This window comes from Lactuca serriola, chromosome 9 (assembly GCF_051521515.1).
Source record: "Lactuca serriola cultivar US96UC23 chromosome 9, Lser_US96UC23_V15, whole genome shotgun sequence".
Lineage (NCBI taxonomy): Eukaryota > Viridiplantae > Streptophyta > Magnoliopsida > Asterales > Asteraceae > Lactuca > Lactuca serriola.
Window position 1 is genome coordinate 138,533,481 of NC_136416.1, and position 20,618 is coordinate 138,554,098.

The 20,618-nt window shown below is 35.6% G+C and overlaps 1 protein-coding gene across 1 annotated transcript; it reads right to left on the reverse strand.

Annotated features, from left to right (window-relative positions):
- Positions 1-5,998: 5,998 nt before the first annotated feature.
- Positions 5,999-6,523, reverse strand: LOC145076126 (uncharacterized). The gene is made up of 3 exons (XM_079022113.1): positions 6,444-6,523; positions 6,182-6,357; positions 5,999-6,117 (listed from the first exon to the last, which is right to left on the reverse strand). Exons 1-3 carry the CDS (start codon positions 6,521-6,523, stop codon positions 5,999-6,001), a joined length of 375 nt encoding a protein of 124 aa, XP_078878239.1.
- Positions 6,524-20,618: the final 14,095 nt, after the last annotated feature.

Consider the following 20,618-nt stretch of genomic DNA (forward strand, 5'->3'; position numbering starts at 1 on the left):
AGAGTGAAATTATATAGTGTATACTTTGTCAATGGTTACAAGTTTGACACGGAAGCTCATGGTCTAAACAAATCAACAATCAATATTGGATTGTGTGTTAGTAGCCAAAGAGGTGATTAGTACGGTAAGGTAGAGGAAATTTTAGAAGTTGAGTACCCTGGTTACCCAATTAAAACCACAGTTTGTATTTTCTTTTGACAAATGGATCGAACTTGTTGTATTTTCTTTTGACGTTTATCTCGACCAAGTTATTTTGTTTGTGAACCTTAACTACTATGTTAGGTGTTGGATTTCATTACCCAAGTTTGAAAACAAACAACTCGGACTGGTGGGCTTTATTTAAAGTTAAACCTCATGGTTGGACTGATGTACATGAAAATCATCCTCAAAAAGACCTTGCTTTCCAAGAAGATGAAGTTGAATCAAATGAAATCATTATACCAACTACATCCAATACATACAATTATGATTATCAGGACATGTCAAGCAGCGGTTCAGATAATGAAAATAACATTGATGAAGAAGGTGAAATTCATGAGGACGACAATGATGATATTCCTGACAGTGAGGGTAGTTATGAGTATAGTACATCAAGCAATGAAGAAGAGGAGGAGGAAGAAGATATTTAGAAAATAGTTTTGAAAATTTCGCAGATTACTAGTAATAAAATCAGGATCCGTTGTATCTATGATCATTTCTCTATAAGTACATTCACCTACATTCAAATTTGTGTTTGAATCATCCACCCCTAAACACGTATTATCATCATCAATGGATGTTTCGTCATGTTTATCCAAAAACCAATATTCCTAAACAAAACCTGACTTGTACAAATGATGCTTAACAGTATCAGGGTCTCTATATGGTATGTTAAGACATTTGATGCATGGGCATTTGATTCTATTTTTGTCCATGAACCTTTGTTGACTGGTAGCAAAGTCTATGAATTTTGTCACTCCTTGTATGAAAACAGATGATACACAACCACAATTATCTTTTCTTTCATACATCCACGTTCTATTGGTATTGTTCATGATGTTAAATATGTAAAACATACATTTAAATAAGAAAATATTATGCTCATTGATATGGCTTCAAATTGATAGATGGGATTTGAAGTAAATATATGTGTACAACATAAATATTGCAAATGTACCTTTACTACAAATCATTTCACAAAATTAATGACTGATTGAGGAACCGATCTTCAAAGTTTTGTTGTTTGTATGGTTGAATCACTTTGATGATTTGATAATGGCGTACAATATTTGTAGAATAGTTTAATTGAATTTGAGAATTGTAGAACACAGTTTCAAAGAAAGAGTGTATGAGGGAACCTTCAACAACCCTCGATTTGGATGTGGTGGATGGATACTAGGTCAAAGTATTTTGTTGATATTATCTAATACTAGGTTAAAACCCGTGTAGTAACAGGTAATAAATTTAAATAACATGCATAATAAAGTCATAGCTTTGAATAGTATGAAATACTTAAATTATTAGTTTAATTATAACGTTAAAGGGTTCACTTAAATCAAAATTTCAACTAAACTTAAAATAAAATCCAAATATTATTTTATTAATAGTTAAAATATATAAATTGTAGTGTTAAATGCAAATCCTAAATTGTAACCCCAAAATAACTAAAAAAAGAAAAACAATGTTTCATGTTTTTAATTAATTACAATGATAGAAATTTAAAAGGTAAGCAAAAAAAACTTTTTGAAACTTACTATGATGTAATAACTGATCAAACTTAAACAAATTAACATCATCAAGTTACTTCTTTACTATATACCATACACAGTGCACATTCTAATTACCAAATCCAAATTAGATTACATTTATGTATTGATATTAAATTAAATTACAAATATATATTAACATTTCACCAAATTACAAGTATATATTCACATTACACCAAAATACATACATATATATATATATATATATATATATATATATATATATATAATATGCATCACTAATTGTCTGAATCAAACAACCATCATATAACTACTCTAAACTAATGTCAAACATCCATGCAAACTAAACCAAACATGCATCCCGCAAACAAAAATCACAATTAAACAACCAACTGTATTCATGCATAAAAGCTTTTCCATATCTGCTCACAGAAAGATGCTTTGCACAACTTTTATGCAAGCCTTGTTATTGTATCTGCTTTGATCTCCTTTCCCTAACCAAGTGGCTTCGAACCTTGTAACAGGGTTGTCTCAGATTCCAACTTCTTCTTGTACTAATGTAAGCATTATTCAACATGATCCTTCTTGCTTCCTTTCACTGCCTTCAGTTATTAAACAAAAAATTAACTACATATACAATTATGGGAGAAAAGTAATCATTATTCCTTGCTGTCTTGTTCGCATTTTTGCTGATGAAGAAATCGTTGCCATGATGTTGAAGTTCTTTGGGTTTAATACGATAATGCAAGAACAAGGATTTTAGAGTTTATTGATCACCGTGTCGGAAGTTTGATGTTTGGGAATAGATTGTAGTTGATCTATCGCCGGAAAACTAAAACGACGGGATGAATCTGACTCCAAATTATGGCGCCTAAGTGTTTAGAATGTGAAGTGACCTAATTCCCCTTATACATACAAAGCTTCATATGTAAATATGTAACGACTGTTCCAGGTATCATTTGATTTTCTAAGAAATTTAGGGTTTTAGACTGGAACTCAACGAGTTGGGGAGCTCTAACTCATCGAGTAGAAATTGTTTTTGGACGCGGGACTTAGGATCTACTCGATGAGTTGAAAGGCCCAACTCGACGAGTAGACACTGTATAGAGAAACCCTAGTTTTCAAGGATTTGTACCCTATTTAAAGAACTTATGGCTCATTTGTAGCCTCTTTCATCATTCTTAAAGCCCAGATAAACCCTAGTTCAAGCCTTATACCTTCTTGAGTGTGAGAGAAAGCTTTGGAGAGTGATTTTGGTATGGTTGGAAAGGATTTTGAAGCTTAAAAAAGGAGTAAAGAGAGAAGCAGTAGATCTGACATCTACTCTTTATTAGCGACCATCTTGAGGTATAAAGTCGCTATCTTGACCTTTAGTTGGTTAGATCTCATTTTATGGAAGTAAACGGTTACTTTTGGTGCATAATGGTGTCATTTTTGTATTGGATCTTGTTATGAGGACAGGGTTTCAGATCTGTACATCTCTAGACCTCTATGGACATAAAGTTGCTCACTTTATCTAGCCTTAGCCTTTACCCATGCCCTAAACTTTGTATAAACCTTAGTTTTGAGTGTTTTAGCCTTTTAAGGCCTTGCATGCACGTAAAGTTGGCAACTTTACGTGGAAAGTACACCCTAAGGGGCAGCATCTGTAGTTTAGAGTCTTGAATTCCACTTGAAAGGACTGAACATGAAAAGGAATGAAGGGACTCGACGAGTTGCTTAACCAACTTGACGAGTCGGGCAAGGTTCACCTGTTTTCGGGATCTTGAGTGATCTCGGTGAGCTAGTTAAGGGTTTTGGTCTAGAGATTTCGGCTTAGAGTTTTCGGCCAATGGACATTGAAGAAATCGACGAGTTACTCGGGTAACTCGACGAGTTGACTCGGGTAACTCGACGAGTTGATTCAGGATTTCAGTTTTATGGACCTTGAAGGAACTCGACGACTTGCTAGATGCACTCGACGAGTTGGGGTCAACATGGACTGTTGACCTTGACTTTGACCAGGGTTGACCAAGTTTGCCTGTGAGGGAATTTATGGTATTCCGGGATTTGACAAGTTAATCACATGTTGGTTATAAGCAGTTGAGTTGGAGCTGCGCGTTGGGACTTATCTGATCTTAGCAGTTCAACATTTTTGAGAGGTGAGTCTTTTCACCATACCAATGGTTCTAAGGCACCATGGATGGACCATTTTATGATATGTGGATTGCTGATTTATTATGCAGTATGTTAGTATGACTCTTTCATGGAAGACCCCGGGGGGTTCCTGTGGCAGTAGATTGAGACCATGTGGGGGTTCCCATGGCATTAGTGTAAGACTTTGGAGGGTTTCCATGGCATTCTAGTATATTTGCATGTTTAGCTTGTATGATATTTCTTGGAAGCAAAGACCATGTAGGGGTTCCTATGGCAGGTAGCTAAGACCATGGGGGGTTCCAGTGGCACTAGGTGTAAGACCTTAGAGGGTTTCCATGGAATCCTTATATGTAGTATGCATGGCTTATATGTTTTATGTAGATTTTATAGCTAATATGGATTATGTGATTATGTGGATTGTGTGGGGTATACTCTGGGGGAGTCATTAAGCATTAGCTTACAATTTGTTGATTGTTTCAGGTACTTCTGAGCCTAAGGGCAAGAGCAAGGCTTGATGGCGCGACATGCACTCTCTCAGGCGTTTTATGGGACACTCTGATATTTGAAATAAAAATGTTGATATTATGAATTTGTAAACAATTGTTCTTGTGATTTTGAGGTTTATTGGAAATGTTTTTATTATTTAAAAATGAAAAATTTCTTTTGAAAAATTAGGTCGTTACAAACTAGTAAGGGTATTTTTGTCAATCCTATTAATTCAAAAATTGAAATTTCTTTGAAAAAAAAACCAGTCCATTAAATTTGTGCCTTTTTAAAAACATGAACCATGACCCATATGTCATCCATGGGTGTTACCATGACACTATAAGCAACTAACACATGACCCATGACCCATATGTCATCCATGGGTGTTAGCATGACTCCCATGACCCATATGTCATCCATGGGTATTACCATGACATTATAAGCAACTACCACATTACCTATGACCCATATGTCGTCATACATAGGTATTACCATAACACATGACCCATGAGCCATATTTCATCCATGGGTGTTAGCATGACACCTATGACCCATATGTCATCCATGGGTATTACCATGACACTATAAACAACTACCACATGACCCATGATCATATGTTGTCATACATGGGTATTACCATAACACATGACCCATATGTCATCCATGGGTTATTATGTTTATGTTATCTTGAATAATTTTATACCATTTCAAACAAAGTTTGTGTTAGGGAATCGTCGACAACCCTTCATCGTGATTTTGATCTGGTGGATGGATACTAGGTCAAAGTATATTTGGTAGATATTACTCAATATTTCAAAACGTAACATATAGAAACATACATAAAATAATTACCGAAATTGTATACATAATTACATGTTAAAAAAATATAGAAACGTTATTATACTTATTAACATAAAATAACAACCTCAACAATTGCATACAAAATTCACCCATTGTCATTAAAGTAACATACACTAAATTAACATATATGTCAAAATTGATAATTATAACACAACCGTTTAATTTTACTAACATAATATAAACACTATTATATGTATATATATATATATATATATATATATATATATATATTAAAACTTGACCAAGTTAGGAATAGTAAGCTTTTGTTGACTTTCATTTTACTACATGACTTGCCAAACTTTTACACTTTTAGTCCCTTAGTAAACTTTTGTTGAACTTCATTTTGCCACATTGCTTTCCAAACTTTTACACTTTTAGTCCCTTATTAACAACACAACATATTTACTAATCAAGTAACAACATCAACTAACTACTTATCAACTAACTTACTTTACATTCATATATTAAACCAAAAGAGTGTACATATCATTAATTGTCATAATATGAAAGTACATATCAACAAACTACTCATAAATGATTCCAAACTCCCTAGCAAATCTAACAAAACCAGCCTCCTACAAACAAATTTCACACCTGAACACCCATTTGTATCCATATACAAAAGCCTCTGATACACTAATCATAGAACTATGCATTACACAAGTTCTATAGAAGCCATGGAAGTGTACATGTTTTCTTCCGTTCCCATTTAAGTGGATATGAACCTTGGAACAAGTTGCTCTAAGATTCCAAATACCTTTTGTTCTGCGGTAGTTAATGTTCAACATGTCCAAAGCTTCTCGCTTCCTCTATCTGCCTTCTGCCATCATCATCATTCCAAGGAAAAATGTTGCATCCAAATGTCCCAATGCAGATGCTTCTTCAAGCATCGTTTTCCCTTCATCACCTTCCAAGAAAATAACTTCATCTGAAAAAAAATTAAACACACAATTTCTAATTAAAGTAATGCAAAAAAAGAAGTAAATTAATACTATGTAGATAAAAATGTACCAATCCATCCATGAACTTAATGTTTGGGCTTCTCAACTCTTTGCATTTGTTAACAACTGCATATTTCTCATTAGACCAACGATGAAAACATAATTCATCTATCTCCATGTATTTGTATATTTCTTCCGTTTTTCCTGCCTCGTTCAAGATTCTGCAACTGAAAATGAAAAAAAATATTGGCCCCTAACTGTAAGCACAAATCAAGTATACATGTGTAATAGAAGGATTGAAGAGAAAACTTACACAACCTTCATCTTGAATGCGTCGAATGCTGAAATTTTTCCCACCTTGACTATTATCTTCTCAATCACTTCCAATGGCATGTCAGTAATCATTTTACTTTGCTTTCTTGGTTGCATCTTCGAAGAAGTACTAGATTCCATAATATTATTCCTCGACTAAGATAACGATTCTCTAGAAATGATTTTAAGGCTTTTTTCATGGTTGGAATTTGAAATTGCAGCTGATTGCAAGTGACTGAAATAGGCCTGAAGAACTGAGAATACGTGATGTGTCGGAAAAATTATGGTGCCTAGAAGATGTTGATTATAAAATGACCTAATTGCCCTGATACATATAATGACTCATATTTGATTAGTAAGGGTAGTTTTGTCAAATCAAAATTAAAAAAAACCAACCTATTTTAAAACATAATCGACACCATTGATATGACTTTTTAATCTAGAAATTAGCACATGACCCATGATCTGTGATCCATGGGTATTACCATGACAATATAAACAACTACCACATTGACCCATGACCCATATGTCACCATGGGTATTACCATGACACTATAACCAACTACCACATTGACCCATGACCCATATGTCATCCATGGGTATTACCATGACACTATAAGTAACTACCACATGACCTATGACCCATATGTCATCCATGGGTGTTACCATGACACTATAAGCAACTAACACATAGTCCATTACCCATATGTTATCCATATGTGTTACATCATCACTATAAGCAACTACCACATGACCCATGACCCATATGTGATCCAAGGGAGTTACCATGACACTATAACCAACTACCACATTGACCCATGACATATATCTCATGCATGGGTATTACCAGGACACTATAACCAACTACCACATTGACCCATGACGCATATGTCATCCATGGGTAATACAATTACACTATAACCAACTACCACATTGACCCAAGACCCATATGTTATCCATGGGTATTACCATGAAACTATAAGCAACTACCACATGACCAATGACCCATACGTCATCCATGGGTGTTACCATGAAAACCATGACCAATATGTCATCCATGGGTGTTACCATGACATTATAAGCCACCCATGACCCATATTTTATCCATGGGTGTTACCATCACACCCATGCACCATATGTCATCCATGGGTATTACCATGACACTATAAGAAACTAAAACAAGATCCATGACTCATATGTCATCCATGGGTGTTACCATGACACTATAAGCAACTACCACATGACCCATGACCCATATGTGATCCACTGGTGTTACCATAACACTATAACCAACTACCACATTGACCCATGACCCATATGTTATCCATGGGTATTACCATGACACTATAACCAACTACCACATTGACCTTTTTGGGTTTTGAGCATTCTAACACTCCTAAGTGTACATGAAACCCTAAATACCTAGGATCTATCTTTCTCTATTATACATGCAATTATGAACATCCAAGGTATTATCCTAATCTAGCATACAAAACAATGAATATAACAAGATAGAATACATACCTCTTTGATGTAGAGTGTCTTCATGAAGCTTGAGTGCCTAGTGCCTCAAGTGTGACACCTCAAATGGTTCACACAACACCAAATACACTTGGAATAACTTGAGAGAATTCTACACTTCATGAAAACCGGCTAGCCCTTCTTTTACACACCCTAGTGGCCGATTTTGGTGAATAATATGATGCTTATATAGTGTGTTACAATTAGGGTTGAACCATGTAAACCCTAATTGTCATGACCTTTCATTTCTATGACCCATGGGTTGTGTAACCTCCATGGAGCATCCTATGGGTTCAACCCAACTTGATTATCCATGGAGCTTTGGCCCACTATATAAGTTATGGATGGTTTGCACAATCAACCCATATATTTAATTAGTCTTCTTTTGATCATATAATTAAATCTAAATTAATTCTTGATCAATACTAATAAAATATTATTATTCTTATTATTAATATACTAGAACTTATAATATATTAATAACCATAAGTGTCTTATTTCTCTCATTTAGTCTATCCAAGTGCATGATGCCATGCAACCCAAATGGACGATGCCGGGTCGGGTCAAGTCTTACCAATTATAGTTATGGACTTAGACATTAATCCAATAGTCTCCCACTTGGATAAGTCTAAAACTATTATTGCAAGTATGACTTCAAGAACCAACTGGCAATCGTAGCTCTCAAAAGCTTCCGTAGAACTCTGACCTTGTAGATGAACTCTGACCTTTGTCAATGACATGTCCATTAGATAAGGGATCATATATTCCTCCATTATAGATATCATATGGATTGAGACATGGATTATAATCATTCTCTCTGTCCATTTGTTGTTTCCTGATTTTCGATTTATGACAACTGACTAATTCAACAAATCAAATCAGTCCTGGCCCGGCCGAGCACTTCCATTTGTCATCATCAAATCACCGAGGGGCCCACAAATACCGTTTTTATCCCGATGGTAAAAGGAATGGATAAACTTCGACTCATATGGCTTGTTCTACTACTTGTTGAATCATACACAAAGGCACGTTTTATAACATCGAGTTACCAATGCGTTTTCGTGAAATCAATGTACTATCAACTCATAGTAACAACTCATATCTCTAGGTTTGAAGAATATATATATTATCGTCTCATGATCACTCATGATAAAATCCATGAAGTCATTCTAATGAGTGCGGGTTGAACCCAATACTCAGAACTTATGAGCACTCATGAGTGTTGTAGCCCTTTGTCCAACATCTTAGACCTCTACAAGCCAACCCATGACAGTCTTGATTCATATCTACTTCCAACATATGACCGACTGTGGATGGTTTGAATAACTTAGTCATTCCGGATGAATAACCTAGTTTATTCTGGAAGTCAAAACATGCAAAATGAAACACAAGAATAATTGAATCGAACATGGTATCAAAACCTATGAACATAAATAAAACACTTTTTATTTATCACCATATGATTACACATTATTCATTGTATATTGTTTTGGCTATCAACTTTATTCTTGAATTAAAACAATAGTTGTCCCATGCTCCAAGCATGCACACTATGCTTTTCTAAACACTAGTCATGCCATACACCAAGTATGCATACTATGTTTGTCTATGATCTTTACTTTGTGAAATAGATCAATTGAACATAACTGCAATGATTCTCATTCATAGTCCCAAATCCTTACTGCAACTGCAAGAATTCCAAATTCATGCCATTTATTGAAAACTGTTAGATTCTAAACTTATATGCATTGATCCTCTTGTAATGATTATGCACAAAGTCACAAGGACTTGACAACAAACATTACAAAGTATTCCAAAGGAGATCAACTCCTTGGAAACATCCTTCTTGCATTAAGTTTCCTTAATCTTACACAAATTGAAATTTCTAAATTTGAAACATTTCCAGATTCCATTTTGACTATCACTTCTAAACAAGAGTTGCCTCCTTGCAGATTATGTCAATATGGTCCTTCCAGAATTATCACTATACTTCCAACTGTCCTTGAGCAACCAATCTTTGGTAAACCTTAGATTGTCCTCGACAATTGCTTAATCATTTTAGTCATATCCAGTTCTAGACCTTTTCCCTTCTTAATGCCCCAGGCATTTGGAAAATTTTAGAAAGGATGAATATAGCACATGGAATCGATCCTATATCCGAAGCATATGGGACACGATTCATGATGTCTCACATAAAGACTAAACCAATCTTTTGCTATAATATTTCCATTTCAATTTGCCAAGTTCTCATAATTCAGATTATGAAAAGGGATACCGTAATCATAATCGAATTTTAGAATGCAAATAATGGACCCATATACAAAATTTCCTTATGTTGAGCCATTCCAACCTGAAATTCATATATATATATATATATATATATATATATATATATATATATATATATATATATATATATATATATATATATATATATCCTTGACTAAATGATTAAAACCTCACGATCTAAGCTTATAGATTTGAGATGAAGTATAATTTCCTCTCCCTTAATTATAGCAAAACAACTTTTTCCCAATTGAAACCTTTTGTTTTCTACAATTAACATAGCTAACTTGCAATACTTATCATAATTATCATGCTCCCACTAACATGATGATTATTAGCATAACACTTATACTCCCACTAGCTTTGACATGTACTCAGAAATCAGCTGGACTTCTATAAATCAATACTTGATTGACTTTCTTACCAAAGTTCAGATTTCTGATACTAGATTGCTTTGATAAAACTTTATCATAATCATACACCTTATTTTAGATAGCTCACAGGTGTGTCTAAACAATTTTAGAACTATGAAAAGGGATGCCGTAATCATAGTCTCAATTGTTTAGACCTTTGCCACTTCTCACAAGTCCATGTTAGTGTGCCGGTTAACCACACAGCTCCACTAACGACTTTTGAGAATGCAAATATCACAATTGCTACCTACTTTAAATCTACTTGGTGGAAGTGTTTCCTCACCATCATTTTCATGAATCGAAGATAAACCTTATGACACTTAGATTTAATGGTGTATGTGTTCTTATCCATGTGAATTGTCAAAACCATAGTCACAAGACAAGGATAATGACAAATCCAAACTCATATGGATTGAACTCAATCTTAATTTCTTGCCACCTGGCAGCTCAAGGGCCTGCCATTGCTTCCAAGTTTTTGTGCAACCAATTGAGAACTCTAAGAACTCATATGCAAAGCCAAATTTAACCGGAATGGGCATAGAATATGTCAACACAATAGGTTATAAACCTCAAGTAGTGTGTTAGTGAAGAACTTAAGGTTTTATTCTTGATTAGTTCTTGAGACTTACAAGACCTTTAAGACTCCCACTGTCCTCTTGACATATAAGACTTTCTTGTTAGATATTCAAGAGATGGTGTGGATTCTAATCAAGACAAACACTTCACACAATTGATCTTTGTTTTATCCAAAACATCACACCTTACCAATTTCAAATGTACAAGAGTAGAACACTTTTACTCTTACATTTGACAAGTGTTTAAGACATGTCACTCAAGTTCAATCTTAGAGTATAACTCTAGGAATAGTTTTTGGAACGAAGTATGAATCATCTTCTTGATTTAACCATTTCAACAATTCAAGTTCCTCTTCTTAGTCATAAGAATGCACTAAGATTTCCTTAGAGAACTAATTTTGATATGGTTTCTTAATCATTAAGATGATCACAAAAATTGATACTAAAGTACTCTCCCATCTTTTCAGATTTGAGAAACTTTTATCCTTCTGCCTAATTTGATTCTTCTTATTCGCTTTGCCATACATTGGAACCTTTTCCAATGTCTCAGAATTACACTTAAGCTTGTAAGTATAACCATATTTACTGAGCTATAGTAAATTATGACGAATAGTCTTATCGATCTTTTGTGGTGGACTTGACCAGTGCACAAGAATGTGTGCTCGATCCCTTAGTTCTTTACATGACTCACACATCCATGTGAACAAGTAGTTAGTCTTAATTTTTCCAATGCTTGAAAGTTCTCATTCATCATGCTATACAACTTGCATGATTCTAAGTTTCTATCCAACCGAAACTTGGATGATGAGAATCTTTCCTTATTTGGTAAATTTAGACACTACCACAAATAAAAGAATCAAATTCATATTTCCACTCTTGCTCTTAATGGAATCTTATAAGCAACAAAAATTTCCACAGATGCCATTGTATGGATATTTTAAAATAAATAAAATCATTTTTTTTTAAAACTTTGCGGAAAAACTATCCTTACAGTGCAAAAGCACATGAAAACTTCGTTGTTATCTATTCCTAAGCAATATATCATAACTCCTATGAAGTAGCTCAAGAATCCGATCTTCTAACTATGCGATAGAAATCCATCCACGCGATCAGATTCAGCATATTCTTTCTTTAAGTTTCTTCAGTTCTCTTTGATTCTTAAAACATCAACATGTGACCCAGTCACATCATGTATCAAGAATCTCAGAATTGAAACTTAGTAGAGTTAGATAGTGGACTTTACCTGAAGTAGAGTCAAACTTATTGACTTTAACATCCTTAGATAAATTTGGCAGCTTCGCAACTAATGCCCCTTCCTTTGGCAATGGACCCTTGATAATGGGACTATCTCAGACTTAGCCTCTCTCTTTACCATTTGGTCAACCTGGTTGACTATGGTCAATCCCTTTCCTTGGGAAGAGAATGCTTTTTCTGGATTTCCAGTGTCACCATTGTCAATATCCATAAAGTTTTAGAAAGATGATCTTAGCGAATAGATAAGATTATTAAGGGTCTTTTCATAGTCTGTTTCATAGGAGTCCCAAAGGAGCTCACCATGTGACTTATAAAGTGATTGAACCACCAACTTTCTCAAGACTTTGACACCCAACTCTCCCGGCTTGTCAATATGTGACTACATCTCCAAGATGTGACCACACATAGACCTTGCCTTGCCAATAGGGCTTGAGTGACCTTGAACTTGTGGGTTAGGGAGAATAATTGGAGGAGGTGAAAGAAGTATGATTTCCATGGGACATCATCTTCATTTAGGAAATCTTGTTTCAAGAGATTTGGGAAGATCATAAATGTCTAAACCAGACATCTTTTGGGAGATATTCAAGATAGTTGATTTAAAGTCCTTAATATGACACCCAATATGAAATATTAAGGCTAGGACCCAACAAACTATTTTATAACTTAGAAGAGGGATGCCGTAATCCAAGCTATAAAATATTTGAAGGTAGGTGACTGACGATTCACCAATTTCCACCAAGATAAACGAAATGTATTATTAGGTTTTAATTGGATTTGAAACTCCTAGATCTTTGAGATTCATTGAACTGATCAATGGCATGTTTCAATCTTGAGTGTGCCCTTCAGGTTTTGTGACTGGGTTGCCGAGGATCACAAAACAAGGTGTGAAGTAACCATGCAAATTACTTGGTACCCTTAAGTGTTTACCCCTCAATCGATGTGCCGGTTAACCACACACGCTCCATCGATACTATGATAAACATTAAGTTACCTTTGCCTACCTTGTTAAATATGAGTTAGTGTGCCGGTTAACCACACACGCTCCACTAACCGACTTAAACAAAGTTCAAAGTGTAATTTCATGGATTAGCACCTTATTCACATTTTCCTAAGTAACTAAGATTGGGTATTTATAAAAGGTTTAGTTACTTAGTATTTATCATTAATAATTTTAATGAAGGGAGAATTCTAGTCCTTGTCCTACCCGTTCGGCTAACGACCCTCCACCGGCCAAGGAAGCGGTGGGTGAGAGTGGACACCCATTAAACTGCCATTTTATAGGCAGTAACCGTATACCCCCTTATAGACCAGCTTCGTGAATGAGGCCTACTAACGGTAAGACTGACTTTACTCTTATACATATATATACTATTAACTTATAATATTATAAAGTATAAGGGTTGAATTTTAACTTTTAAAATTCTAAGGGCTAACTTGGAATTAAAGTATTCATAAGTGAAAAATTTTCAAATTCCAAAACTTGAGGGCAAGTTTTGAAACTATTCAAAACTAATTAATTCCATAACTTATGTGTTTAAAGTAGTTTTAATCCAAAAACTCTTCAAGTTCCATAACTTGAGGACAAGTTATGGAAGACTTTAAATTATTAAAGAATGTAACTTTTTCTTTATTTTGTAACTTATGGAATTAATTAAGGTTACATATTTTATTACTTAATGAAGTGACTCTTGAACCTCCATAACTTGAGGACAAGACTCTTCATCTTTTGTAACCATTGCCAACTTTTATGAGTTTTATGAAACTTAAATGTGACTTTTCATATAACTTGAGGACAAGTTACAAAAACACATTTTAGAATCAACTCTTAGATTAATTTGGATTGAAAACAACAATTTCACATAACTTCCTATTAATCTAAGCAACTCATAAGAACAAGATAATTCAAATCAAACTTTTCCATGTAATTAGCCTAATCACTAAACTAATTCAAAACATGAATCTATTGACAATTATCTTTGAAAGTGGATTAGCATGAACATTACCACATTAAAAACAAGTTTATAAGTTCCAAAACAGCTTATGGTAATGTTCCCAGTCCAATTCCAGCCAAAAACCACGAAGATATGCTGTCTGGAGGCCAAACTCGGCGAGTTCTTAATGGAACTCGTCGAGTTTATGCTCTAATACATGAACTCGTCGAGTTTTCTATCAGAACTCGTCGAGTTTTAGGCTCTGACAATTTCTTGGCTTCGAAAAATCTATTTGCATCAAGTATAAGAGAAAGCAAGCCTAGGCTCTAATACCACTGTTGGGTTTTGAGCATTCTAACACTCCTAAGTGTACATGCAACCCTAAATACCTTGGATCTATGTTTTCTCTATTATACATGCAATTATGAACATCCAAGGTATTATCCTAATCTAGCATACAAAACAATGAATATAACAAGATAGAATACATACCTCTTTGATGTAGAATGTCTTCATGAAGCTTGAGTTCCTAGTGCCTCAAGTGTGACACCTCAAATGGTTCAAACAACACCAAATACACTTGGAATAACTTGAGAGAATTCTACACTTCATGAAAATCGGCTAGCCCTTCTTTTACACACCCTAGTGGCCGATTTTGGTGAATAATGTGATGCTTATATAGTGTGTTACAATTAGGGTTACACCATGTAAACCCTAATTGTCATGACCTTTCATTTCTATGACCCATGGGTTATGTAACCTCCATGGAGCATCCTATGGGTTTAACCCAACTTGATTATCCATGGAGCTTTAGCCAATTATATAAGTTATGGATGATTTGCACAATCAACCCATATATTTAATTAGTCTTCTTTTGATCACATAATTAACTCTAAATTAATTCTTGATCAATACTAATTAAATATTATTCTTCTTATTATTAATATACTAGAACTTATAATATATTAATAACCATAAGTGTCTTATTTCTCTCATTTAGTCTATCCAAGTGCATGATGCCATGCAACCCAAATGGACCATGCCGGGTCGGGTCAAGTCTTACCAATTATAGTTATGGACTTAGACATTAATCCAACAGACCTATGACCCATATGTCATCCATGAGTATTACCATGACACTATAAGCAACTACCACATTGACGGATGACCCACATGTCAATGATGGTTATTACCATGACACTATAAGAAACTACTACTTGAACAATGACCCATATATCATCCATGGGTGTTACCATGACACTTATGACCCATATCTCATCCATGTGTGTTACCATGACAATATAAGAAACCCATGACCCATATGTGGTCCATGGGTGTTACCATCACTCCTATGGGCCATATGTAATCCATGGGTGTTACCATGAAACTATAGCCAACTACCATATTGTCTCATGACCCATATATCATCCATGGGTGTCACCATGTCACTATAAGCAACTGCCACATGACCCATGACCCATATATCATCCATGGGTGTTACCTTACCACATGACCCATGGCCCATATGTCATCCATGGGTAATACCATGACACTATAAGAAACTAACACATGACCCATGACCCATATCTCATATCTCATCCATGGGTATTACCATGACATTATAAGAAACTAACACATGACCCATGACCTGTATGTCATGCATGGGTATTACCATGACACTATAAGCAACTGACACATGACCTATGACCCATATGTCATCCATGGGTATTACCATGACATTATAAGTTACTAACACATGATCCGTGACCCATATGTCATGCATCCATAGGTATTACCATGACACTATAAGCAACTAACACATGACCCATGAACCATACACCTTTTATTTATAAATTTTATTTCAAACATAGCAACATAAAGATGTATATTTTATTATTGTTTAATTCTTGTTTATAATTTTAAATTAAAATTATGGTATGAAAAGCTCATACTCTTTTTTATTTGTTGACGTTATATACCCTTTCTATATCGCTGGAACTACTTTAAAAAATTTGAATCATTAAATATTTAGCGCTAATTTGTACAATTTGAATTTTTCATTAGTGGAGCTTCAAAATTTTTTGCAATTCCTTTCCCTCTAACCTACACATGTTAAGGTTGCATATTAAGGTAAGTTAACTTACTAGAAATAGGGTTTACATTTTTTGTAATCATCTCCGGTGGCTAATTGATCGAAATCTACATTTCTTCATTACGTTTATGCACTGACTTTTGCGATATAGGTTTTCACTCATCTAAAATTTATTTTTATTTACTTTACTATTGTCGTGATCATCGTTTCTTATTCTTTGATCATCTTCATATATATTATCATCTTAAATTACAACTACATTGTTTTTTCTTTCAAAATATATGATCTCTGCACATTAATTACATGTTAATGAAGTGGGCAAGATTATTCAAAAGTTGTATTCAATAGTATGCATGCGTAGCAATGCCTTCATATATAATTTATTTTTATTGTATGATTGTTCTCTTCTCATCAATAGTTTAGCATCTTTAATAAATTGGTATTTACTATAGTTTTTTGTTTAATTTTAAGCAAGAAAGATGCCGAACTTGAAAAGAAAGGAGCATTAGGTGTGAAGCCAACTAAATTCATTGCACCTTAGGTTTTGAACCGCAACAGGACTTCAACTGCAAAGTTCTTAAGTAGACAATTATAAGATTAAGAAGCCGACTTCTCAAAATCATCAACCACATCCTCAACATATACATCTATCCCAACACATACCCCAAAATTTACCCCATCATCAACACAACCAACCGTGAATGGATCTGTTGTGGAAAATGTAGAAGGTGAAAACAATTTCCTTGACGATTATGGACCAGATGGACATTTAACTGTTCATGTTTGGCAAAAAACATGAGTTACCAATTATATCTTACCACTTTTTTCTATGTATAACCTTTTGGTGTACACGTACATAATAATTCAAAACTAAAACGATCACATGATTATTTACAAGCTCATGCCACAAGGACCTTGTGCACACATTTTTAGTTGGTCCTTTTTACAAAAAATAGACCTAGAAGGCTACACTTGGGAAAAGTAAGCAAAGAAATTCTAACAACCCAAATTTTATTTAAAATTTTAACTTTTATACATATAAAAATCAACCATAATTGTTTCCTGAATAATCCCATTACATAGCCACATTGTTTCAAATGATCAGAGTATCCGAAACTAGACGCAGGAATATTGGAGAATGCATGCCGCACCATCAAGTCGGACCCTTACCCTTAGGTCCCGACTCTGAATATCAGCTCTACTCAAACCCTAAATAGAAGCAATTCCTTAAATACAACTCAAAATGCCCCAAAATCCCTTATAAGTCAAACTTAGTCAAAGACTAAAGTCAAAGGTCAAAGTCAACGACCCGTGTTGACCCAACATGCCGAGTTGTCCTTCAACTCGTTGTGTTTCTCCATTAACTGCACGGATCAGGAAAAATCTTATCAACTCACTGAGTTCACTAACGAACTCGTCGAGTTAGCCAGAAATCCAACAACTTAATGCATTAAGCTGTTTCCATTGAATCTAGGAACTCCAAATCTCAGATCTCCTCTAAATTGATGTCTAGAATGGTAAAGTTTCCAACTTTACCCTTAGGAACCACCAAAATGAGCCAAAACCAAACCCTAGACTCATTAGAGTGAGGCTTAACCCATTAAGCCCTTAAACTCCAAAGGCACAGACCCAAAATGCAGATCTGGCATCCAAAGGCTGGGTAATCACAAAGTTTCAAACTTTACGTCCATGCATGCTAGAATGGAACTCTAGGGTTCAGGATGGGCTAATAAAGGACTTATTGCATGAATGGGACCTAGAACTTAGAAAAGGTTGCAACTTTAAGACAAATGAGGTCATAAAAAGGGTAAGATCTAACATAACAAACCCTGGAACCCTCGACTTCTTAGTCAACCCAACCATGAAACCCAAAATCAAGATAAAACCCCAAACAAAGAGATCTAGATGATAACAAAGAAAGAGATAAAATTGATACCTCCAACATACTGCAACAAGTGGGGAGATTCTGGATCTATGTCTTCCCTCCAAGCTTTACGCCTCCAACTTCCAAGCTTCTTCAAAAGCGCACAAAAGATCAACACTCAAGGCCCTCCACAAGCTCACACACTCACAAAAGAAGATCATACACTATATTTAGGGTTTCTAGATAGAGGAGGCTGGTAAAGAGGCCAGCTAAGGGACTTAAGGCCTTTAAATAGGGTGCAACATCCTAAAAATTAGGGTTTCCTTCCCAGCCGCCAACTCGCTGAGTTGGGACACCCTGACGCGCCTAGTTGGTTCATTAATTTCCGTGGCCAAAACCTTCTCAACACACCGAGTTGAAGTTTCTAACTCGTCGATTCCCAAAGGAATTATAAATAGTTGGAGAAATAAACTTATACCGGGACCAAGCATTACAAATCTCCGCCACTTGAATCAAAATTCGTCCTCAAAGTCCACTGCCTTGAACAATCCTGGGTAATGCTCCCTTATATCCTCATGGGCTCCCAAGTCCACTTTGACCCCTTGTGGTGCTGCCACTGCACCTTCACTAGCTCCACAACCTTGTTCCTCAAGGTTTTCGCCTTCCGATATAATATTGCCACCGGTCTCTCAACATAATTCAGGAAGTCATCCACTTGGATATCCTCCAAAGGAATAACTACGGTCTCATCTAATACACACTTTTGGAGCTGGGACACATGGAAGGTGTTATGGATCTGACTGAGCTTGACTGGAAGATCCAACCGATAAGCAACTCTACCAACACGAGCAGAAATCCTGAATGCTCTAATGTATCGGGCCCCAACTTGCCCCTCTTATGAAATCGAATGACACCCTTCCAAGGTGACACTTTTAGGAACAAAAAATCAACCACTTGGAACTCAAGATCTGGTCGACGCCGGTCAGCATAACTCTTTTGACGGTTGTGCACAACCCTTAGTCTATCATGCACCTATTGAATTATCTCAGTGGTCTTAAGCACTATTTTGGTGCTTTCCATAACTCTATGTCCAACCTCACCCCAACAAATTGTTATATGAGAACTCTGCTAGTGGAAGGTAATTATCCAAACTATCTCCAGAGTCTAATACACATGCCCAAAACATATCCTCGAGCATTGGAATTGTTCGCTCACTCTGACCATCAGTCTAGGGGTGGAAAGCAGTGCTGAAGTGCAATTGAGTACCCAACTCCTCATGGAACTTCCTCCAGAACCTAGAGGTGAAACGAACATCATAGTTCGAGACCACCGATACCAGCACTCCATGCCTGACTACTACTTCCTGCACATAAATATATGCTAATTTCTCAGCGGAGATACTCTCAGAAATCAGAATAAAATGCGTACTCTTAGTCAACTTGTCCACTATAACCCAAGTGGAATCCACACCCCGCGCCGTCCTAGGTAACTTCGTGATGAAATCCTTTGAGGATCTCTTCCCATTTCTACATGGGAATAGGTAGCGGCTGGACCTTTTCGTGCGGCCTTTGATGTTCGGCTTTGACCTTCCTGCAGGTCAAACACCGCTCAACATACAATGCAACCTCTCGCTTCATGCAGGGCCACCAATAGCTCAATCTTAGGTATCGATACATCTTTGTGGCCCCCTGATGAATAGAAAACTTGGACTTGTGCGCCTCCTCTAAGATCCTTTTCCTCACACCCTTGAATGTCGAAACCCAAACTCTACCACTCTGAGTTAATAACCCCTGACTATCTCGAACAAACAAAGGGATTTGCTCCCGAATTGGCTTAATTTTCCAATTCTCCTTTTTCAAACCCTCCACCTGTGCATCCTTAAACATATCCAATAAAGGTGAAATCACTGTCATCCTCAGGCAGAGATCTTGAATCAGAGTACTTGCCGCCTTACGACTCAAAGCATCGACCACCACATTGGCCTTTCCAGGATGATACAAAATCTCGTAGTCATAATCTTTTACCACATCTAGCCATCTTCTTGTTGGATTTGGTGTCTAAGACCATAACTATAACTGGGATGTACTTGACCCGATTGTAGCATGGTCCTTTTGGGTTGCCTACACCAGTGCAATTTGATAGGATGGACTTTTGAGAATAAGGTTATTTACGGTTAATTAATATATTATAAGTATAATATATTAATATGAAATCATATTATTTAATTAGTATTGATCAAG

Excerpts from the sequence above, each read along its gene's own strand:
- LOC145076126 (XM_079022113.1), bottom strand. The coding sequence starts at position 6,523 with ATGCCATTGGAAGTGATTGAGAAGATAATAGTCAAGGTGGGAAAAATT. Across the intron at positions 6,358-6,443 it reads GCATTCAAGATGAAGGTTGT|TTGCAGAATCTTGAACGAGG; the intron begins GTAAGTTTTCTC and ends TTTCATTTTCAG. Across the intron at positions 6,118-6,181 it reads GGTACATTTTTATCTACATA|ATGAAGTTATTTTCTTGGAA; the intron begins GTATTAATTTAC and ends ATTTTTTTTCAG.